Source organism: Malaclemys terrapin, chromosome 3 (assembly GCF_027887155.1).
Source record: "Malaclemys terrapin pileata isolate rMalTer1 chromosome 3, rMalTer1.hap1, whole genome shotgun sequence".
Taxonomy (NCBI): Eukaryota; Metazoa; Chordata; order Testudines; family Emydidae; genus Malaclemys; species Malaclemys terrapin.
Genome location: NC_071507.1, coordinates 208120637 through 208142348, shown reverse-complemented (window position 1 = coordinate 208142348; position 21712 = coordinate 208120637). Strand labels below are relative to the sequence as shown.

Here is a 21712-nt window from a genome sequence, read left to right as displayed (position 1 = left end):
CGTTGGGTCACACAAGAAAGGTGGTGGTGAATAATCCAGACACACTGTGTGCAGTGTGGGGCCCTCCCCTGCCAAGGAGAGCGCAGAGTGGGAGGGTCAGCAGAGGGCAACACGGGCTGGAAAACCTCTGCTGTGCACAGATAGACAACTGGGCTTGTTGCCTTCCAGGGGGACAGAGAAGGGATGTGCTACAAAGCTCTAAAACCAGGACGCTCAGAGAAGGCAGATTCTGCTCTCCCAGCCCCACAGGCCAAGCCTAAGGGACCGTCAAGGACGTTCAAAGGGGGAAATTCAGAGCTGATACAAGGAAAGATTGGTTACAAGCTGCATAATTAGCCTGTGGAACTCACTGCCACCGGAAGTTGTTGAGGCAATAGCTGGCAAGTTCAAAGAGCGGCTCACAGGACTCTCCAGTCACTTTTGGTGCTGCACTATGGTGACGGGTGAAACCTGCTTGCTGTTAAGAGCCGATTCTCCCAAGTGCTGGGACAGCCCCGTGTACTCCGCTGGCCGGAGAATTGCTGGGCTCACGGGGCTCCACTGTGGGGTAGTGGCCCCAGCAAGGGGAGCCAGAGATGTAGGAACACCCCAACACAGTCACATTTGATAACATGCTTGGCACACACCTGGGGCTCTGCCCCTCCCCAAACCGATCTCACCCAGGGCCTGGTTCCAGCTGATGCCCACTACAGCCCATTTAGGAACCGTTTCCAAGGGATTCCGGGTAAAATCTGGATCTGGAAGTGCTGCAAGGCCGGGGTGCCCCAGGCAGTGCCTTGTGCCTGTTCCCACGCAGGCTGTGGCCCCTGAGCCCGGGTGGCACGCCGGAGTCCTGCCCGGGCAGCTCTTGGCCAGGCTGTGCTGTGCATGGTGGGTTTTCCCGCGAGCAGTTCCTGCTTTCGGTGCTGGCACTCCCAACTCCACAGCCAGTCGCCCAGGAGAAGAGCAGGGCTGCGAGAAAAGGCAGCTGAAAGATGCACGGAAGTGGCTGCGGCCGGGGGACGTCCTCGACACATCCTGAACCGCGGGCCCGAGAGTGAGCAAAGCCAGGCCAGGAGCTGCAGGGCGTTCGAGCGCCTGCAAGGGCCTCCATGCTGCAGAGCGAGTCCTGGGCCAGGGCCTGGTGTGAGGCCACACGGGCCAAGGCAGCACCTGGCCGCTGGCCTCCCATGAAACAGGAACTGGCCTTTATCATGGAAAATAAACCCTAGGGGTCACAGTGGACGAGAAGCTGGATATAAGTCAACAGTGTGCCCTTGTTGCCAAGAAGGCTAACGGCATTTTGGGCTGTATAAGTAGGGGCATTGCCAGCAGATCGAGGGACGTGATCGTTCCCCTTTATTCGACATTGGTGAGGCCTCATCTGGAATACTGTGTCCAGTTTTGGGCCCCACACTACAAGAAGGATGTGAACAAATTGGAAAGAGTCCAGCGGAGGGCAACAAAAATGATTAGGGGTCTGCAGCACATGACTTATGAGGAGAGGCTGAGGGAACTGGGATTGTTTAGTCTCCAGAAGAGAAGAATGAGGGGGGATTTGATAGCAGCCTTCAACTACCTGAAGGGGGGTTCCAAAGAGGATGGAGCTCGGCTGTTCTCAGTGGTAGCAGATGACAGAACAAGGAGTAATGGTCTCAAGTTGCAGTGGGGGAGGTTTCGGTTGGATATTAGGAAAACCTTTTCACTAGGAGGTTGGTGAAGCACTGGAATGGGTTACCTAGGGGGGTGGTGGAATCTCCTTCCTTAGAGGTTTTTAAGGTCAGGCTTGACAAAGCCCTGGCTGGGATGATTTAGTTGGGAATTGGTCCTGCTTTGAGCAGGGGGTTGGACTAGATACCTCCTGAGGTCCCTTCCAGCCCTGATATTCTATGATTCTATGACACCCCCCCGGAGCACCTGGCACTGGCCACCACGAGAGCCGGGACTGCGGGCAAGGTGGCTCCCAGCTCGGATCCCATCTCCATACGCTCTGGCGATCCGGCCAAGGCTACCGAGTGCGTCAGCGAGAACAGAACCCAGGAGTTCTGATGCCCAGGACCGGACTGTGCTGCCCGTCAAGCAACGTGGGGTCAGGGACCACAGCAAGGGCTGGGCAGGGGACACTGTGATGTGGCTTCCACCTGCTCTCTGGCCTGTGCCCAGCCAGGCTGCCCTGCAGCCGCACTTTTTCCTCCTCCCCCATCTCTTCCCTCCTCTTCCTCTCAGCCTGGGAGCCTGGCTTCTCCCTGCAGGGAGGAGATCAGTCCCTTGCGGGCCGGGCAATGGGGCGCTGCGGTGCGGCACTGGCAGGGCTGTCACGGGGACAGCAGAGACCCCTCGGAGAGCTGGAGCCAGTGGGAGGAGGTGGTGCCAGCCGGGGCAGCCAGGCCCGGTGCACATGGCTGCTGGTGCCAGGGGTCTGGGAGATCAGAGACGCGGCGAGTCCGGGCCAGCCCTGCAGAGCACCGGAGTCCCATGGGGCGCAGGCAGCCGGCTGGGCCAGTCCAGGGCTCGGGTCCATGCAGGGAGCCGGAGCACGGGGCTGCAGGCTGGGAGGTGTCACAGGGCTGCCCCACCGGCCCCCGGGCTGCCCCCCTCATTGCCCCTCCTCATCCTGCTGCTGGGGGCTGCGGGGGCAGCTGCAGGCACGTCAGCAACATCCGCGCTCCAGGCTCCAGCGTAGAGACGGGACCGCATGGGCCATTTCTGCAAGACACGGGGGGAGGGAGGGCTCAGCATTGGGGCCATGCGCCCGGCTGGAGGCAGAGCCAGGGACCCCGGCTGCCTGGAGGCCCCAGGAGAGACAGACAGACAAGCAGGGGTGGGGGAGGGCAGCTACTCCTGGCCAAATCCATGGGGCACCCTGGGGCCTCCTGGCTCTGCATACCCGGGGCGGTCATTTGTGCCCCCAAGTGCCTCACAGGCCCTGGCCCAGATCCCACCCCCCACTGGTCACTTCCCTCAGACCAGCTCCCACCACCCCTCCAGCCCCAAATACCCCACTGCCTCCTGCAGCTCCCCAGTGCATCTCTGGGCGGGGGACGTCCCCGCGGGGCCTGGGGGATGGGATAGACCTGCCGTGAGCAGAGCCGGAGCTGCCTGTCCCCCTCGGCCTCACGGTACCACTCGAACCGAGGCGGTGCCCTGGGCCCACTGCCCTGCCAAGGGGCACAGCATGCATGGCTGGCGCGAGCCAGGGACCCTGGGCAGCCCAGTGCATGCTGGGGAGCCCGGCCTGTTACCTTCATGGGGTGCAGGAAGTTGGGTGCCCTCGCCAGTGGGGCTGCCTCGGGGGGCGGCTGCCCCTGGTGCAAGGTGTGGGTCAGGTGGGCGATGTAGCTGGTGGCCAGGACGAGCACGTCCAGCTTGGAGAGCTTGGTGTCCGGCGGCACCGAGGGCAGCGCTGCCTGGAGCGCCAGGAAGGCCTGGCGCAGGGTCCGCACGCGGCTGCGCTCCCGGGCTGCGTTCTCGGGGCACAGCTTCCCCGCGCTCCCTCTGGGCAGAGCACAGCTGGCGTGGCCCTGGGGAGAGAGACAGCGCTGAGCCCGGACGCGGCCGAAACAGCCCCGCTGTGGCCTGGCCAGTCCCCAGGCCAAGGAGTGCGGGGACCTCCATGTCTGCCCACAGAGCCCGGAGACCCCTCTGGATGCCCAATCGTCCCTCCTGGGGCCCGGAGACCCCACAGTCACTACCAGGGCCTGGAGATGCCTCCCAACATCCCATGGTCCCTCCTGCGGCGCAGAGACCCTGCCTGACACCCCACAGTCACTACTGGGGCCTGGAGACGCCTCCCAACACCCCACAGTCACTACCAGGGCCTGGAGACGCCTCCCAACGCCCCATGGTTCCTCCTGAGGCCCAGAGACCCTGCCCGACACCCAACGATCCCTCATGGGCCATTGGGCCTTGAGACCCCTCCTAACACCCCACAGTCACTCCCAGGGCCAGAGACCCTGCCCGATACCCGCGGTCACTCCCAGGGCCCAGAGACGCCTGCTTGCTCCAGTGAAGTGAGTGCCCAGCCCTGGCACCGTGCCCCAGCAAGGCGCCCCTCGGTTCTCAGACCAGCTCCCCAGCCTGGTCCACTCCCCACTGTGCAGCCGGGCTGACTGGTTGTGCCGCGGTGTGCCCTGCCCCAGTGACTGGTGCCCATGTGGTGCCCAGCCAGGGGTGCAACGTGGGCACATCTGTGCTCTGCTTGTCAGTGTCCAGTCCCACCGCCCTGGCAGCCCCAGGCTACTCCAGTCTGTGATTGTGTGACCTGCAAACACTGCCCCCCTCTCCGCCCAGTTCCCCCCGCCAGGTCGTTAACATCTTCATTAACGGACCCAGCCGGCACACAGAGCCCCCCATCCCGCCGGGAACGGGTCCTCCCTGCGCTCGGGTTCCTGCCCTTTGCCGAGCCAGGCCGGCTGCCTTCCATCAGCAGGGGCCGTGCCCCAGGCTTTTAGAAAGTCGAAACCTATAATGACCCCATTTCCCCCCCGCTGCTGCTGGTGAGAGGAGCCGGGAGTCCCCCCACAACTCGCAGTCCTGCCCCGCTCCCCACAGCGCCCCCTGCCGGGCATGCTGGGTGCTTCTCCCCACTCGCACGCTCCCTCTGGTCCTTACCCTGCCTGCAGCTGGGAGGGTCCCCGTCACGCTGTGGCATAGGCTGGGCGCGTTGCTGGCTCCCTGCCTGTTGCCCGCCTCTCGCTGGCTTGCTCTCCTCCAGCCCGATGGGAGCCTGAGTGTGCTTGGGCTGCCTCTCATCTTCCCGCCAGCCAGGGCAGAGGCTGGCCTGGGGGTGCCCGTCTCCAGCCCCTGGCCGGCCATTTGCTTCCCGTCCGCCCCTGTAAAGGTGCTCTCGGCCATGCCCAGCGCAGCGGTGCTGCTAGTCCCCGGGCCAGCCGGGGCAGTCTGCTCCCATCGGCAGGGCTGGGCGGCTGCGCTGGCCAAGGCGGGAGGTGCTGTGTGCCGGGTGTCCTGCCTGCTGGGAGCTGCTGGGAGTACCCCGCCGTGCTCGCTCCTTATCTGCCTCCTGGGACGTGTAAGGAGAGATGCCGCGGCTCGCTCCTGCTCGGAGCAGTATCCGGGCGAGCATCCCACGCTCCCCAGCCACCCCCTCCTTGGCACTTTGCATAGGAGGAGAACGCGCGGTCCTGGCCGGAGCCTCCCTCCAGTTCTCCCAGGGCCTGGGCAGGGCTGGGGAGTTTGGCTCTCCCCAGGGCAGGGGCACCGCCCAGTGCCACGCTCCCTGCCTGTGCCTGGGTGTGCCGGGGAGAAGCAGGCCCCGTGCCAGTGCCCTGCTGCATGGGAGCTGCGGGTCGGCGCCTCGTCCTTTGACCCTCAGTGATGGGATCCTGGGCCTGGGCTCAGGGTCATGTGGGAGCCTAGGACGCCATGCCCCGCCCTGGCCTCCAGCTCCCACGCTGCGCAGCCCGGCCCAGCCCCTCTCAGTGCCTGCCTGGAGCTCAGCTCTGGGCTGTGCTGCTGATTGAAGGGCAGTGAGGCGCTCCAGGGTTACCCGCAGCCACGTCTGTTTGCCACTGACCCCCCTGCCGGGTGACGAGCAGTCACAGCCCCCTGCACACAAGACAGGACCCACCTGAGACCAGCCCCATCTCCAGGTGCAATGTCCTCCCCCCGGGGACTCCCCGCCGTGCCCCTTCCTTGCCTCCTGTGCTCCCCGGACCTCAGCGTGGGGTTCGCGCCTCCTGTGGGGCCTGGTTCCCCCTGTTCTGCTCGAGTCGCTGCCCCCCAGCACAGAGCCGGGAAAAACCGACCCTGGGAGCATGAGACTGGTGACCCGCACCCCAGCACAGACCCAGGGGAGGGGTCTGGAGCCCCCAGGCCTTGAGGCAGATGGAGCCTGGGGCCGCCGGCGGAGCTGGGTGGCCAAGGGGTGTGAGGCCGTGATGGAGCCAAGCGCCCCAGAGCTCCATGTGGTCCAGGGCGGCCGGAGGTCTAGGAGGAGGAGAAGGGAGCAGCTGGAGGAGGGGACCACTGGGCACCAACAAAGGAATCTAGGGCACAAGGGGGTGGCTGCGGGGGGCAACGTCCTGGACCTGTAGCTGTGGCTGGGGAGAGACCAGCTGGGGCTGTGAGCAGGGCCCCGAGGGGGCAGAGTTGGGGGATGGGAAAGCTGCTGACAATGGCAGTGACAGGGGTCGGGGGGGCAGAGGGGGCACTGGATTGAAGGCGCCTGCCCTGCAGCTGGGCGTTTCCTGGGGCTCCTAGGGCTGGGCTGGGACCGGGGGCAGCTCCCAGCGCTTCGCGCCCAGGTCTGCACAGGCAAGCGTCCTCTGCGGGCAACCCTGCACTCCTGCTGGTGCGCGCCCCTGCGGTGGTAAGGCCTTCTGGGGGGATGGCAGGGGGGCCCCAGGGGATGTCCTGTGAGGGGGGGTGCTGGCGGGGCCCTAGGGGATGTCCTGTGAGGAGGGGGTGCTGGCGGGGCCCTAGGGGATGTCCTGTGAGGAGGGGGTGCTGGCAGGGGCCCCAGGGGATGTCCTGTGAGGGGGGGTGCTGGCAGGGGCCCCAGGGGATGTCCTGTGAGGGGGGGGGGGTGCTGGCAGGGGCCCCAGGGGATGTCCTGTGAGGGGGGGTGCTGGCGGGGCCCTAGGGGATGTCCTGTGAGGAGGGGGTGCTGGCGGGGGCCGCAGGGGATGTGCTGTGAGGACGGGGTGCTGGCAGGGGCCCCAGGGGATGTCCTGTGAGGAGGGGGTGCTGGCAGGGGCCCCAGGGGATGTCCTGTGAGGGGGGGTGCTGGCGGGGCCCTAGGGGATGTCCTGTGAGGAGGGGGTGCTGGCGGGGGCCGCAGGGGATGTGCTGTGAGGACGGGGTGCTGGCAGGGGCCCCAGGGGATGTCCTGTGAGGAGGGGGTCCGGGGACCCCAGGGGATGTCCTGTGAGGAGGGGGGCTGTTGCATTAATTGAGGTGGAATAAAGGGAACAGACGTGTTAATGTGACCCAGCCCCCCGCCAGCCCTGACCTGGGGGGAACAAGGCCCAGAGCTACAGAGGCGTCCATGGGCCCACCCGTAACGACCTCTGATTAACGAAGAGCCGGTGGGACCCAGCAACAGGCTCTGCACTGTCTGAAGTGAAGCTTTCAGGCCCCCGGCCCTGCCCTGAGCTGGGAGCAGCTGTACAAGGCCCACGACGGTCTGGGAGCCGCTCACGCCCGCTCTGGGGCACAGAGAAGGCCGTATTGGCAAACCGGGAAGTGGGCGGGCTTAGCCGCCCACTACTAAAGGCCCCTCCCCCAGCCTAGCGGGAGGGACCACTGGACCCAGTACCAAATGATTGCGTGGGACAACTAATAAAAAAACAGGGAACAAGGTGACGGTCAGAGGTTCAAAATCAGGGAACCAGATGGGGACACCGAGCAGAGAACCCCGGACAGCGCCCACTGCGGCGGCAGCCGAGCTGGGCAGGAGCTGGGCTGGGTCTGGGGTTACAGCCTGGTCCCCTCTCCTCGCCCACACAAGCCAAAGCTGCCCGGGGCCGAGCAGAGCCCAGCTCCGGGGGAATGCGGCGTCTGGGGGACTCGCCCGGCAGCCTCGCTGCAGGACAAACCCAGGCCCGGCCGAGAGCCGCTAACTCGCCCAGCGCCGGGCTGGCCAAGGCCCCGCCTCAACCTGCCTCCTGCTGGCCACGGGCTCAGTAGCTGGGAGGAAAAGCCAGAGCTGGGCCAGAGAGAGGACAGGTGGGGCAGGACAGGACACACGGGGACGGGGCAGGAGATGAGGCCTCCAGGCCCAGGGGCTGTGCTGCTGGCGCCAGGGGAGGTGGCAATGGCAGCGGGACCGCTCTCTGGTGTAGGGCCCAGCAGGGCCCAGGAGCTGGGGCTGGCAGCCAGGAGCGGATGCTTGATCCAGCAGCCAACATGTTTTCCCCAAGTTTATGATAGAGGCCTATAAAATCATGCCTGGCATGGGGAAAGTCAAGAATGACTCCTTCCCATCACCCGAGAACTAGGGGCCCCAAATGAAATTAACAGGCAGCAGGTTTAAAACAACCCCCCTTGGAGGGGGGTTGCCCCGAGGGGGCACTGGCGGGGAGGTCCTGTAGGGGGGTTGCCCCAGGGAGGCGCTGGCAGGGGGGTCCCATGGGGGGTTGCCCTGGAGGGGGGGATGGCAGGCAGGAGGGGGTTAGGGAGAGGTGACTGTTTCAGGCACAGGTAAGTCCTGTCTCTGGGCCCCTTGGGGCAGGTCCGGGAGTCCAGCTGGGCAGCGTGGAGCTCAGTGACCCCGTGGGCCCGACCCTGGAGGAGCCATGAGGTGCAACCACAGCTCATGCTGTAACAATGCTGGTTCTAGCAGGACCTAACTGAGAGTGCCAATTCAGGACAAATTGCTTAAAACAGGGCAGTTACAGCCCAAGGCTGGGGTTTTTCCACCTCTAAGGCAAACCAAACCAGCCAGACTAGGAGGACTTCGGTCTCACCCCACTGGCTAACCACAAGTCACACAAGCAATTCCCTTAGACACTCCAGTTTCCCAGTATTACCACCAGTACCACTCGTTATGGGGACAAATGGTTATGAAAACCAATACCCCAGTAAAAGAAAAAGGTTCTCCTGATCCCAAAGGACCAAGCCCCAGACCCAGGTCAATATACAAATCAGATCTTACCCACAAATCACACTGTTACCAATCCTTTAGAATCTAAAATCTAAAGGTTTATTCATAAAAGGAAAAAGATAGAGATGAGAGTTAGAATTGGTTAAATGGAATCAATTACATACAGTAATGGCAATGTTCTTGGTTCAGTCTTGTAGCAGTGATAGAATAAACTGCAGGTTCAAATCAAGTGTCTGGAATATCCCCAGCTGGGATGGGCTCTCAGTCCTTTGTGGAGAGCTTCAGTTTGTAGCAAAGTTCCTCCAGAGGTAAGAAGCAGGATTGAAGACAAAAATGGAGATGAGGCATCAGCCTTTGATAGTCTTTTCCAGGTGTAAGAACACCTCTTTGTTCTTACTGTGGAAAATTACAGCAAAATGGAGTCTGGAGTCACATGGGCCAGTCCCTGCATACTTTGCTGAGTTACAAGGCATATTTGCCTTCTCTCAATGGGTCAGTTGTAGCTGATGGTCCTTAATGGGCCATCAAGCAGAGCTGACACCAACTTGTCTGGGATGTCTCCCAGAAACATAGCATAAGTTTGAAATACAGACACTTTAGAGCCAATATTCATAATTTCAACTACGAAATTGATACACACATATAGACAGCATAATCATAACCAGCCAACCATCACTTTGTCTTAGACACCACATTTGACCCCCTTTATACAAGATTTGGTGCCACTACAGGACCTTGGTTGCAACCATGTTCTATACGGTCCCAGTTTAAGTCAATAACATGACACATGCGCTAAAAACTAACAGTCTGCCGGGGTGTCACTGGGAAGTGCCCTGGGGAATGGCTGGCAGGGGGTGCTGGGGGGGGGGGCTGGCAGATGGGGGCAGGGGGGTGCTGGGTGGTCCCTGGAGGAGGGGGTTGCCAGGGGTTAACTGGGGGTAGGGTGGGGTGGGCTCTGGCGGGAGGTGTGCTGGGTGGGGGGGCCCCTTGGGGCACAGGGCACCAGGGGTTCCCTGGGGGTGGGGGTCTGTGGGGAGGGTCCCTAGGGGAGAGGCTGCCCAGGGGTGGCAGTGGGGCAGGGGTAGCCAGGGGCAGGCTCTGGGGGGGGGGGGGGCTGGAGGTCACTGGGAGTGTTCCCTGGGGGCAGGGTGGGCTGTGGGGTGCTGGGGGTCCCTGGAGGTGGGGGGCATTCCCCAGCAGTCCTCGGAGGCAGGAGAGGGTGTAGTGAGGGATGGGGGTGTCAGGGGGTCTCTGGGGCAGGAGATAGGGAGGGATGGGGGCCCCATGCGGGGTGCATTGGGGGACTGTGTGGGGGCAGCAGGGGCGGGATGGGGGCTATGGGGGTCCCTGGGGATGGCTGGGGGCGGGGCATAGTTAGGGATGGGGGCTATGGGGGTTCCTGGGGGCGGGGCGTAGGGAGGGGGGGGCAGCCCGGCTGTCCCGTGCAGTTCGCTCTGGCGGCGCTGCCCGTCACGGACTCTGCGGGACGCGGCCCCTTTAAGGTCCCGGCGGCCCCGCGGGCACGAGGTGCCCCGCACAAAGATGGCGCCGGCGCAGCGACATGGGTCGGGCGTCACGTGATCCCGGATCTGCCTCGCCGGTCGGGGCCGCCTCATGCTGACGTGTACGGGCTGCTGCGCGCAGGCGCGGTGGGGAGGGCCGGGTGTGCGCGTGCGCAGTGGACGTCCAGCTGTCCGGGAGCCCCCAGCCCCAGCGCAGCCGCCATGGGGCCCCGCCGGCCGCCCGAGCTCTACCGGGCCCCGTTCCCGCTCTACGCGCTGCAGATCCACCCGCGCGGGCTGGCCCTGGCGGCGGGCGGCGGCGGCGCGGCCCGGACCGGCGTCAGGAACGGCCTGGTGGGGGCGGGGCCGGGAGTGAGGGGGGGGCGGGGCTGGGCTAGCAGGGGCTGCGGGTCGGGAGTGGGGGGCACCGGCAGAGCTGGGGGGGGGCAGGGCTGGGCTGGCAGGGGCTGCGGGTCGGGAGTGAGGGGCACCGGCAGAGCTGGGGGGGGGCAGGGCTGGGCTGGCAGGGGCTGCGGGTCGGGAGTGAGGGGCACCGGCAGAGCTGGGGGGCAGGGCTGGGCTAGCAGGGGCTGCGGGTCGGGAGTGAGGGGCACCGGCAGAGCTGGGGGGGGGGCAGGGCTGGGCTGGCAGGGGCTGTGGGTCGGGAGTGAGGGGCACCGGCAGAGCTGGGGGGGCAGGGCTGGGCTGGCTGGGGCTGCGGGTCGGGAGTGAGGGGCACTGGCAGGGCTGGGTGGGGCAGGGCTGGGCTGGCAGGGGCTGCGGGTCGGGAGTGGGGGGCACCGGCAGAGCTGGGGGGGGCAGGGCTGGGCTGGCAGGGGGCTGCGGGTCGGGAGTGGGGGGCACCGGCAGAGCTGGGGGGGGCAGGGCTGGGCTGGCAGGGGCTGTGGGTCGGGAGTGAGGGGCACCGGCAGAGCTGGGGGGGGGCGGGGCTGGGCTGGCAGGGGCTGCGGGTCGGGAGTGAGGGGCACCGGCAAGGCTGTGTGCATCATGCACTTTCAGCACTTTCTGGGCTGTTGGTGGTTTGGTGCCAGGCTCTGGGGCCGGGCTCCTGCGGCTGGGGGGGCAGGCAGTGGGCCTGTGCTGAGCCTGTCGTCCCCCTGCAGCTGCCTTGCTGGGGCGTGACAGCTCAGCTGGAGAGCGCCACTTCTGGGGCTGCCCGAAGCCTGCCTGGGGTCTGCAGGGTGGGCCCAGCCCTGGGTGTCCTCGGGGCTCCCCTGCCCCACACCCGTCCCTGATCGCCCTGTGCCCTGGTGTCTCCCTCTGCTCCCTGCAGCATTTCCTCCAGCTGGAGCAGATTGGGGGCCAGCTCAGCGCCTCGCTGCTGCACTCCCACGACACGGAGACCCGGGCCACCATGAGCATGGCGCTGGCGGGCGACGTCATCGCGGCAGGGCAGGACGCCAGCTGCCACATCCTCCGCTTCCGCCTGCAGGGGCCCGACGAGAAAAGCGGCAGCAGCGCCCCCAGCAAGGCCGGTGAGACGCGCAGCCCCGGTGCCAGCCCGGGGAGGGGCAGCTCCTAGCCAGGGCTGACTTCTCAGCAGTACCAAAGTAACAGCTCCTCTGTCCCGGCCATGCCCAGGAGGGGGCGCTGTGTGGGTGGGCAGGGGGGCAACAGCTGGCTGGGGGGAGCTCACGGCCTCGCCCAGCAGGGGGCGCTGTGTGGGGGGGGGGAGGAGGTGGCGGGGGGGAGCTCCTGGCTACTCTGTCCCGGCCTCGCCCAGCAGGGGGCGCTGTGGGGAGCGGATGGGGGCAGGGGTCTGAGGCGCCCGGCTGGCGTGGGCCGTCATTGCTCTTTCTGTCCCAGGCGGTGCGGAGAAGGGCCCCCGGAAGCGAAAGGCCCCCAGCCCCTCTGAGAAAGGCGAGGGCGACACGAGGAGCGAGGCAGGCCAGGTGGCAGTGGAGACGCTGTGCAGCGTGCAGACGGACTTCAGCCCTGACGCGCTGCAGAAGGCCGTGCGTGTCAGCGCGGACCATTCGCTGCTGGCCACGGGCGGCACCGACGGGTTCCTCCGAGTCTGGGAGGTAGGAGCAGGCCTGGGTGGGAGTGGAGCCTGCTCCCCTGTGGGAGGTGATGTCGGCTGTGGGTCCCTGCCCAAGATCCTTCAGGCCTCCCTCTGGGTGGGCGGGGGCCGGTCAGTGCTTAGACGGGGCCGTAATGCTTCCTGTTGCTGCCTATTAATGGCATTGGGTGACCCCAGGTTCTGGTGTTACGAGAAGGGGTAAATAACACTTCCCTAGTCACTCTCTCCACACCAGGCATGATTTTCTGGCTCTCTGTCGTCTCTTTTCCAACCTGAACAGTCCCAGTCTTATTAATCTCTCCTCATATTCAAGCCGTTCCAGACCCCTAATCATTTTTGTTGCCCTTTTCTGAACCTTTTCCAACTCCAATAGATCTTTTGTGAGATGGGGTGACCACATCTGCACGCACAATTCCAGGTGTGAGCGTACCAGGGATTTCTATAAAAGCAATATGATAGTTTCTTATTATTTATCCCTTTCTTAATGATGCCAAACATTCTGTTCCCTTTTTTGACTGCCGCTGCACATTGAGTGGATGTTCTCAGAGAACTATCCACAATGCCTCCAAGATCTTTCTTGTTTGTATGTAGCGTTGGGATTATGTTTTCCAATGTGAGTTACTTTGCATTTATCAACCTTGAATTTCATCTGCCATTTTATTGCCCAGTCACCCAGTGTTGAGAGATACTTTTGTAGCTCTTCACAGTCTGCCTGGGACTTAACTATCCTGAGCAGTTTTGTATCATCTGCCAATTTTGCCACCTCACTGTTTACCCCTTTTTCCAGATGGATTATGAATATGTTGAATAGGACTGGGCCCAGTACAGACCCTTGGAGGGCACCACTATTTACCTCTCTCCATTCTGATAACTGACCATTTATTCCTACCCTTTGTTTCCTGTCTTTTAACCAGTTACCAATCCATGAGAGGACCCTCCCTCTTATCCCGGGGCACCTTACTTTGCTTAAGAGCCTTTGGTGAGGGACCTTGTCAAAGGCTTTCTGAAAATCTAAGTTCACTATAGCCACTGGATCCCCCTTGTCCACATGCTTGTTGACCCCCTCAAAGAATTCTAGTAGAGTGGCGAGGTGTGATTTCCCTTTACAAAAAACATGTTGACTCTTCTCCAGCGTATTGTATTCATCCGTGTGTCTAATAATTCTTTTCTTTACCACAGTTTCAACCATTTTGCCTGGTACTGTAGTCAGGCTTACTGGCCTGTAATTGCCGGGATCACCTCTGGAATCCTAGGAGTTCTGCAGTTTCCCATTTGAGTTCCTTCAGAACTCTTGGGTGACACCACCTGGTCCTGGTGACTTGTCACTGTGTAACTGATCGATTTGTGCCAAAACATTCCTCTACTGACACCTCAGTCTGGGACAGTCCCTCAGATCTGTCACCTAAAAAGAAAATGGCTCAGGTGGGGCAATCTCCCTCTGCAGTGAAGGCCAATGCAAAGAGCTTCTCTGCAACGGCCTTGTCTTCCTTGAGTGCATCCTTAGCATCTCCAGTGTCCAGCGGCCCCACTGATCGCTTTGGCAGGGTTCCTGCTGCTGATGTACTTCGAAAAAATGTTGCTGTTAGTTTTTGTGTCTTTTGCTAGTTGCTCTTCAAATTCTTTTTTGGCCTGTTTGATTATACTTCACTTGGCCAGAGTTTATCCTTTGTTTTCCTCAGTGGGATTTGACTTCCTATTTTGAAAGGATGCCTTTCTGTCACTAACCACCGCTTTACTCTGTTGTTTAGCCAGGGGGGTGGGTTTTTGGTCCTCTGACTGATTTTTTTACTTGGGGTATCCTTTTAGTTTGAGCCTCTGTTGTTGTGTTTTTAAATAGTTTCCATGCACCTTGCAGGCATTTCACTCTTGTGACTGTTCCTTTTAATTTGCGTTTAGCTAATGTCCTGGCTTTTGTGTAGTTCCCCTTGTTGAAGTTAAATGCTGCTGTGGTGGGTTTCTTTGGTATTTCTCCCCTACAGAGAAGTTAAATTTAACATTATGGTCACTATTCCCGGGCGATTTGCCTATGTTCGTCTCTTGGACCAGACCCTGTGAGCCACTTAGCTCTGAATCAAGACTTGCCTCTCCCCTTGTGGGTTCCAGGACCAGCTGCCCCGAGAAGCTGTCATTAACGTTGTCTAGAAATGGTCTCTCTGCATCCTGTCCTGAGGCGACGTGTGCCCAGTCAGTATGGGGATGATTGAAATCCCCCATTATTACTGGGTTTTCTGTTTTTGTAGCCTCACTAATCACCCTGAGCATTTCACTGTCACTGTCCTGCTCGGGCGGGTGGGCAGTAGTAGGGAGAACGGGGCGTGTTTCTTCTCCCAGCTCATAACGTGAGACCAAGGAGAGTTCAAAGATGCTAAAAGGGGGGCAGTTGAAAGCCGATAAAAGGAAACACTCTTTAGCCCAATGATTAATTAGCCTGTGGAACTCACTGCCGCAGGATGCCAGTGGGGCCCCGAGCTTAGCAAGATTCACACAGGATTGGCTGTTTTTCTGTGGTTCACAAGGCTGCCGGGTGTGGTTATAACTAACCCTGCTGCCTCAGGGCTACCAGGGCGGGCGCCTCCCTCTCTGCAACACCTGGCCCTAGGCGGCCGGGTCCAGTCTGGCAATCCCAGGTCCTCAGGCTAAACCAGCCCGGCAGGCTGCGCCCGCCCTGGCCATAGCAGTGTTAGTGGCAGCCAGGCTGACGTGTGGGGAGGAGCTGGGAGACTGGGGGCATAGGGAGAGTTGTGGGGAGGGGAGGGTGTTGGGCTCAGCCTGGTGGCTGAGCCCAGCTCTCTCTCAGTTCCCCAGGTGGGGGGTCGCTGGGGGGTCGCTGAGCCCAACTCTCTCACAGTTCTGCAGCTGGGGGGGCGCTGAGCCCGGCTCTCTCAGTTCCCCAGGCAGGGGGGCGCTGAGCCCGGCTCTCTCTCAGTTCCCCAGGTAGGGGGGCGCTGGAGGGTCGCTGAGCCCAACTCTCTCACAGTTCTGCAGCTGGGGGGTCGCTGAGCCCGGCTCTCTCTCAGGTCCCCAGCTGGGGGGGTCGCTGAGCCCGGCTCTCTCTCAGTTCCCCAGCATGAAGAAGGTGCGGGAGTTCAAAGCCCATGACGGGGAGATTGAGGACATTGCGCTGGGTCCCGAGAACAAGGTGAGCAGCTGACCCCGGAGCCCAGGGTGAGTCCCCCCAGGGCGCTCGCTGCCTGCCCCCCACGTGTCAGGGGGGTTGTGTGGGGCGGGGGCCGGCGTCCCTGAGTGAAGGCTCCTGTGGGTGGGGGAGGGGGGCTCAGGATGCCGGTGCTGGCCCGGAGACGTGACACACGGTGGGGAGCGGCCGCGGTGCCTTAGACAGGAGAGGGGGAGTCGCAGCCTGGTGCAGGCCAGACGGACTGGGGAAACTGAGGCTGGGTCTCCATCGCTCCTGAGTCTGGCTGGGGGCCCCCCCGCCCGGCTTTCACGGCTGCGTCCCGGCAGGTGGTGACGGCGGGCCGGGATTTCCATTGCTGCGTGTGGCAGAGGGACCAGCTGGTGCTGCGGCTGCGCTGGGACGAGAATATGCCGGGCATCCCTGACAAGACCTACCGCTACCAGGCCTGCAGGTAGGGCCCTGGCATGGAGCGATGCCTGTCCAGGTCGACTTATCCCTGGGGACAGGGGCCCGGCTGTTCGGGTGGGTCAAGGGTGGGGCTCGGGGGCTGGGCTCTCGACGTGGGTGGGGGCTGGGCTCAGGGGGGCTGGCGGGGGCTGGGCTGGGCTGACGGGCTCCTGGTGTGGGTGGGGGCTGGTCTCGGGGGTGCTGGCGGGGGCTGGGCTGACGGGCTCCCGGTGTGGGTGGGGGCTGGGCTCAGGGGGGCTGGCGGGGGCTGGGCTGGGCCGACGGGCTCCCGGCGTGGGTGGGGGCTGGGCTCAGGGGGGCCGGCAGGGGCTGGGCTGGGCTGACAGGCTCCCGGCGTGGGTGGGGGCTGGGCTCAGGGGGGCCGGCGGGGGCTGGGCTGACGGGCTCCCGGCGTGGGTGGGGGCTGGGCTCAGGGGGGCCGGCGGGGGCTGGGCTGACAGGCTCCCGGCGTGGGTGGGGGCTGGGCTCAGGGGGGCCGGCGGGGGCTGGGCTGACGGGCTCCCGGCGTGGGTGGGGGCTGGGCTCAGGGGGGCCGGCGGGGGCTGGGCTGGGCTGACGGGCTCCCGGCGTGGGTGGGGGCTGGGCTCAGGGGGGCCGGCGGGGGCTGGGCTGGGCTGACGGGCTCCCGGCGTGGGTGGGGGCTGGGCTCAGGGGGGCCGGCGGGGGCTGGGCTGGGCTGACGGGCTCCCGGCGTGGGTGGGGGCTGGGCTCAGGGGGGCCGGCGGGGGCTGGGCTGGGCTGACGGGCTCCCGGTGGCAGGTTCGGGGCGGTGCCAGACCAGGCGGAGGCGCTGCGACTTTACACGGTGCAGGTGCCCCACAAGCGCGGGCGCCGCCCCCCGCCCTGCTACCTCACCAAGTGGGATGGAAAAAGCTTCCTGCCGCTGCTCACCCAGCCCTGCGGGGGCGAGGTCGTCTCCTGCCTCTCCGTCAGGTACGGGGTCAGGGCGAGGGCTGGGGGGAGACGGGGCGCTGGCCCAGGTCTCGGGCAGGCTGGGCTGGGGGAGGGGTCAGGGCGAGGGGGGGGGGGGCACTGGCCCAGTTCTCAGGCAGGCTGGGCTGGGGGAGGGGTCAGGGCGAGGGGGGGGGTGCTGGCCCAGTTCTCAGGCAGGCTGGGCTGTGGGGGGTCAGGGCGAGGGGACACTGGCCCAGTTCTCAGGCAGGCTGGGCTGGGGGAGGGGTCAGGGCGAGGGGGGGGGTGCTGGCCCAGTTCTCAGGCAGGCTGGGCTGTGGGGGGTCAGGGCGAGGGGACACTGGCCCAGTTCTCAGGCAGGCTGGACTGGGGGAGGGGTCAGGGCGAGGGTGGGGGGGGCACTGGCCCAGTTCTCAGGCAGGCTGGGCTGGGGGGGGGTCAGGGCGAGGGTGGGGGGGACTGTGCTGTCCATCTGTCTGACCAGCTGTTTGGTGCCATCTGTCCCACCAGTGACTCGGGCACGTTTCTGGGGCTGGGCACTGTGACGGGCTCGGTTGCCATTCACGTCTCCTTCTCACTGCAGGTAACTGGCTGCCGGGCGCCTGGAGGGGGCGGGGCTCCCTGGCGGGGGGTGGGGGGACTCTCCAGTGCCCCTGTGGGAGCGGGGCGTCGGCCTAGCTCTGGACACCCCCCCACCTCAGGCTGTGCAGGGCTGAAGCAGCTGCTGCCCCACCCCAGAGGCAGCTGCATCCTGGGTAGGGCCCAGTACCCGGCTTGGCCCGTGGTGATGCCCGTGACCCTGCCCTCCCCGCAGAGGCTGTACTACGTGAAGGAGGCGCATGGCATCGTGGTGACGGACGTGGCCTTCCTGCCTGAGAGCCGGCGGGGCCGGGAGCTGCTGGCCGAGAACGAGGCCGCCCTGCTCAGCGTGGCCGTGGACAGCCGCTGCAAGCTGCATCTGCTGCCCTCCAGGCGTACGTGCCCCGGGCCCCTGGGGGGAGGGGGGCCTGTGGGACAGACCCCATAGGGGTCCTGCCCCCCACCCTGGCCCAGGCTTCTTCCCTGCTCTGGCTAGATCCTAGCGGGGCCCCCCTGACGTCACGCCCCCTCCCCTCCCCCCCCAGGTGGCTGGTTCCCCCTGAGCCGGGTCCTTCTCTCCCACAGGCAGCTTCCCCGTGTGGCTTCTGCTGCTGCTCTGCGCTGGCCTGGTGGTGGCCACCATCCTGCTGCTGCAGCTGGCCTTCCCCGGCTTCCTGTAGGCGTGAGGAGCCCCTGGGCCAGCGAGAGACTCTGCCCCTGCCTGGGGCACGTCGGGACCCTCGCCTGCCTGGTCCGGCCCGGCTCCCCCCCCGGGACAATGTGAAGCAACTCAGAGACCGGCAGCCCCCCGGCCCCACGCCCTGCCCGCCCGTGGTGGGGACGTGTGCGCCGGGCGGATTCCTGCATGGGACGGGCGGGGCCGGAGCTCTCGGGAAGGTGAGATGTTCTGGCTGGGCCGTGGCAGGGGGCTGAGAGCCCAGCCTGGGCCAGTCGGACCCACGACACCATCCAGCGATGTGCCAGCAGCCCCAACCCGTGCTCCTGCTGCGGGTCGCTGGCTGCCATTAAAACTGGAGTCTGACCTGTCGCTCCCCTGCCTGTGCGTTCCTGGCGGGGGGGGGGGCCCTGCAGAGCCCATGGGGGGAACTGCGGGGGGTGCAATTAATAGAAAATCCTGTTTCCTCTACGGTCCCCCCCCCCCCCCCAGTTTGGGCACAGGCCCGTTGCTGTGCGAGGCCCCAGCCACTTGGCTCCATTGGCCCTGGGCCGGGTGTCTCGGCAGGACTGGCCGGCTACAATCTCTGCTGAGCCAGAGCCCGGTTGGGGGCAGCCTTCCCCCTTCAGCTGTCACCCCGGCTGTATGGCCATTGTTCTGCCCCTCCCCCAGGGGTCTGACCACTGGGGGGGTGTCTCTGGGGAGGGATCCCCCCCAGGGAAGAGCCTGGGTAATGTGAGGCTCGGGAAGCTGATCTCCATACAGCTCCCCCAGTCCTCCCCAGGCAGGGGTCCAGCAGGGCCTTTCCCCTCTAGGGCCCAGGTCTCGGCCCTGCCCCATAGCCCAGGCTGGCCCAAGCCCCGCAGTTGGTGTCACTGCAGCAGGGCCCTGGCCTGGCTCCCTGCAGTTCATGGAGGACAGGAGGTAGCCGGGCAGGAGGTTTATTGGGGGGCTGGACACTCGGTTCCCAGGCTGCGGCTCAGCTCCTGGCTGTGCTCGAAGGCGGCGGTGAGGAACTGGGCGAAGACGCGGTCCATGTAGCTCTCGTGCCGGGGGAAGAGCCCCTCCAGGAAGCCGATGTGCCCGCCGCGAGCCGTCACCAGCACCGCCAGTGTGGGGAGGCGCCGTGCCGTGGCCAGGGGGATGGCTGAAAGAGAGCGAGTCAGGCAGCCGCGAGCTGAGCCCAGAGCCCCCCCGCTGGGCCCAGAGCCCCCGGCACTCACCCTGCAGCGGCGAGAAGGGGTCATCCGCCGCGTTGAGGCAGAGCACGGGCAGGCGCACGGCATGGACCAAGTGCGAGGGGCTGGCGTCCTGGTAGTACTCGGCACACGTCCCGTAGCCGAACACCACGGCCGTGTAGCGCTCGTCAAACTCCCGGATGCTGCGCGCCTGGGGCAGAGAGCGGGGGTCAGGGCCAGGGGCACTGGGGGGTGCGGCTGGGTGGGGGGTGGGGGGGGGGCCATACCTGCAGTACAGGCTCCACATCCACCTTCTCTGCAATCACCTTCCTGTGCCTGCAATGGGCCCCACAGTCAGCAGGGGGGCTGCCAAGCAAGACAGCCAAGAGCCCCCTGACCCCCATCAACCAGCCCCACACTCCCAACCCCCACATACCTGATCCCCCTAGCCTGGCCCCGCAGCCTGACCCCCATGTATCAGCCCCAGAGTCCCCCCAACCTCCATGCACCTGCCCCACACCTCCTCACCACATACATGGGGGTTGGAGGATCAGGTATCACCCCCACAGTCCCCCCAACCTCTGCACCAGCCCTACAGCCCCCCTGACCCAGCCCCACATACCTGACCCCCATGAACCAGCCCCCCCGTCCCCTTGACCCCCCCTGACCCAGCCCCACCGGCTGACGAGGTGGCGCAGGTTGGCTGTCAGGCGCTGGTTGAATAGCAGGAAGTTGAGTGGCTGCTCCAGCGAGCGGCTGGATTCCTCGGTGTCCCAGGGGACGGACAAGGTCATGGCGGCCACCAGCCCCGTGTCGTGTCCCCGCTGCGCCAGGTACTTCAGCACCAGGATCCTGGGGAGACAGCACCGCAGGTGGGCCGGGGATCTGCACCCCCCCTCCCCGGATTAACCCTTCAGTCCCCCTCCCCTTGCTACTCCCCAGCTGGGAGGGCAGACATTAACCGCCACATACCTGGGCAACTACCCCTCACCTCCCTGTGCCAGCCCCTGCTCCTCACCCGCCTAGCGAGACACCCACAGCCAGGAGCGGCGCCCGCGGGTGCTGGGCCTTGATGTGGGTGACCACGGTCTGCAGGTCCTCCGTGTTGCTTGCGCAGAAGGCTCTGGGGGTCTAAGAGCGAGAGCAGAGCTGACGGGGGCAGAGTGGCAGCATGGACAGGGCTGGCTGACTGGGGGGTGTCCCTGGGGAGGCAGTGCTGGGGCTGGCTAACTGGGGGGTGTCCCTGGCTGACTGCAGTTAATGGGGGGCCATGGAGCTGACAGGGGTGTTCATGCTGGATCCCCTACTCTTGCATGCAAGGGAGGGGGGTCCTGGCCCCCCAGGTGCATGGGGAGGGTTCAGCCCTGAGAGCCGTTTGCAAGATGGGATGGAGCGAAGTGCAGCCAGACTGGCCCAGCTAGCCCAGGGCCCCAGCTCTGGCAGTGATCAGTGCCAGGTGCCCCAGAGGGAATCATCCAGTGATCCATCCCCTGTCGCCCATTCCCAGCTCCTGGCAAACAGAGGCTAGGGACGCCATCCTGGCTAATAGCCATCGATGGACCCATCCTCCGTGAATTTATCTAGTTCTTTTTTGAACCCTGTTATAGTCTTGGCCTTCACAACATCCTCTGGCAAAGAGTTCCACAGGTTGACCGTGCGTTGTGTGACGAAATACTTCCTTGTTGTTTGTTTTCAACCTGTTGCCTATTCTTTTCATTGGGTGGCCCCTAGCTCTTAGACTCATAGACTTTAAGGTCAGAAGGGACCATTATGATCATCTGCTCTGACCCCCTGCATGCTGCAGGCCACAAGACCCTTCCCTGGACTCTGCTGTTGAAGTCCCCAATCCTGTGTTTTAGTGACTTCAATCGGCTGAGACCCTCCTGCTAGTGATCCCTGCCCCATGCTGCGGAGGAAGGCGAAAAACCTCCAGAGGCTCAGCCAATCTACCCTGGAGGAAAATTCCTTCCCGACCCCAAATATGGCGATCAGTAAGACCCCGAGCATGTAGGCAAGAGTCTCTAGCCTGACCCTTGTTGGCCATTATACTATTTACATACCATCGCTTGGTTTTCCTCGGCTACTATGTTTTACCATTAAACCATTCCCTCCATAAACTTATCTAACCTAATCTTAAAACCCGACAGGTCCGTCGCTCCCACCGTTTCCCTCGGAAGGCCGTTCCAATATTTCACCCCTCTGACGGTCAGAAACCTTCGTCTAATTTCAAGCCTGAACTTCCCCACGGCCAGTTTATATCCATTCGTTCTCGTGTCCACATTAGTACTAAGCTGGAATAATTCCTCTCCCTCCCTTGTATTTATCCCTCTGATATATTTAAAGATAGCAATCATATCCCCCCTCAGCCTTCGTTTTGTCAGACTAAACAACCCAAGCTCCTCTAGTCTCCTTTCGTACGACAGGTTTTCCACTCCTCTGATCATCCTAGTCGCCCTTCTCTGCACCCGTTCCAGTTTGAGTTCATCTGTTTTAAACATGGGAGACCAGAACTGCACACAATACTCCTGTGTTATGTGAAGGAGTAAATAACACTTCCTTATTTACTGTCTCCACACCAGTCCTGATTTTATAGATCTCTATCATATCCCCACCTTAGTCGTCTCTTTTCCAAGCTGAAACACCCCAGTTTTATTAATCTCTCCTCGTATGGAAGC

The 21712-nt window shown here is 63.6% G+C and overlaps 3 protein-coding genes across 3 annotated transcripts in view; 1 reads left to right on the top strand and 2 right to left on the bottom strand.

The window, feature by feature from the left end:
- Nucleotides 1–1315: 1315 nt before the first annotated feature.
- On the bottom strand, nucleotides 1316–5120 carry TCF23 (transcription factor 23). Its single transcript, XM_054022120.1, has 3 exons — nucleotides 4591–5120; nucleotides 3222–3500; nucleotides 1316–2685 (listed from the first exon to the last, which is right to left on the bottom strand). The coding sequence occupies exons 1-3, from the start codon at nucleotides 4831–4833 to the stop codon at nucleotides 2539–2541; spliced, it is 669 nt and encodes a 222-aa protein (XP_053878095.1). The 5' UTR covers nucleotides 4834–5120; the 3' UTR covers nucleotides 1316–2538.
- A 5086-nt stretch (nucleotides 5121–10206) lies between these two features.
- Nucleotides 10207–17991, top strand: PREB (prolactin regulatory element binding). The gene is made up of 9 exons (XM_054022099.1): nucleotides 10207–10398; nucleotides 11339–11540; nucleotides 11872–12089; nucleotides 15147–15227; nucleotides 15551–15675; nucleotides 16452–16625; nucleotides 17115–17187; nucleotides 17419–17578; nucleotides 17769–17991. Exons 1-9 carry the CDS (start codon nucleotides 10267–10269, stop codon nucleotides 17861–17863), a joined length of 1260 nt encoding a protein of 419 aa, XP_053878074.1. The 5' UTR covers nucleotides 10207–10266; the 3' UTR covers nucleotides 17864–17991.
- Nucleotides 17992–18784: 793 nt separating this feature from the next.
- Nucleotides 18785–21712, bottom strand: part of ABHD1 (abhydrolase domain containing 1) — a 5142-nt gene continuing 2214 nt past the window's right edge. Inside the window, exons 2-6 of the mRNA XM_054022921.1 lie at nucleotides 20056–20168; nucleotides 19716–19889; nucleotides 19325–19373; nucleotides 19083–19248; nucleotides 18785–19006 (exon numbers count right to left, since the gene is read on the bottom strand). Coding sequence (XP_053878896.1) covers nucleotides 18801–19006; nucleotides 19083–19248; nucleotides 19325–19373; nucleotides 19716–19889; nucleotides 20056–20168 — 708 coding nt within the window. The 3' untranslated portion in view covers nucleotides 18785–18800. The remainder of the gene's footprint in view (nucleotides 19007–19082; nucleotides 19249–19324; nucleotides 19374–19715; nucleotides 19890–20055; nucleotides 20169–21712) is intronic.

Excerpts from the sequence above, each read along its gene's own strand:
- TCF23 (XM_054022120.1), bottom strand. The coding sequence starts at position 4,833 with ATGGCCGAGAGCACCTTTACAGGGGCGGACGGGAAGCAAATGGCCGGC. Across the intron at positions 3,501-4,590 it reads CCCTCCCAGCTGCAGGCAGG|GGCCACGCCAGCTGTGCTCT; the intron begins GTAAGGACCAGA and ends CTCTCTCCCCAG. Across the intron at positions 2,686-3,221 it reads ACTTCCTGCACCCCATGAAG|AAATGGCCCATGCGGTCCCG; the intron begins GTAACAGGCCGG and ends CGTGTCTTGCAG.
- PREB (XM_054022099.1), top strand. The coding sequence starts at position 10,267 with ATGGGGCCCCGCCGGCCGCCCGAGCTCTACCGGGCCCCGTTCCCGCTC. Across the intron at positions 10,399-11,338 it reads CCGGCGTCAGGAACGGCCTG|CATTTCCTCCAGCTGGAGCA; the intron begins GTGGGGGCGGGG and ends TGCTCCCTGCAG. Across the intron at positions 15,676-16,451 it reads TACCGCTACCAGGCCTGCAG|GTTCGGGGCGGTGCCAGACC; the intron begins GTAGGGCCCTGG and ends TCCCGGTGGCAG.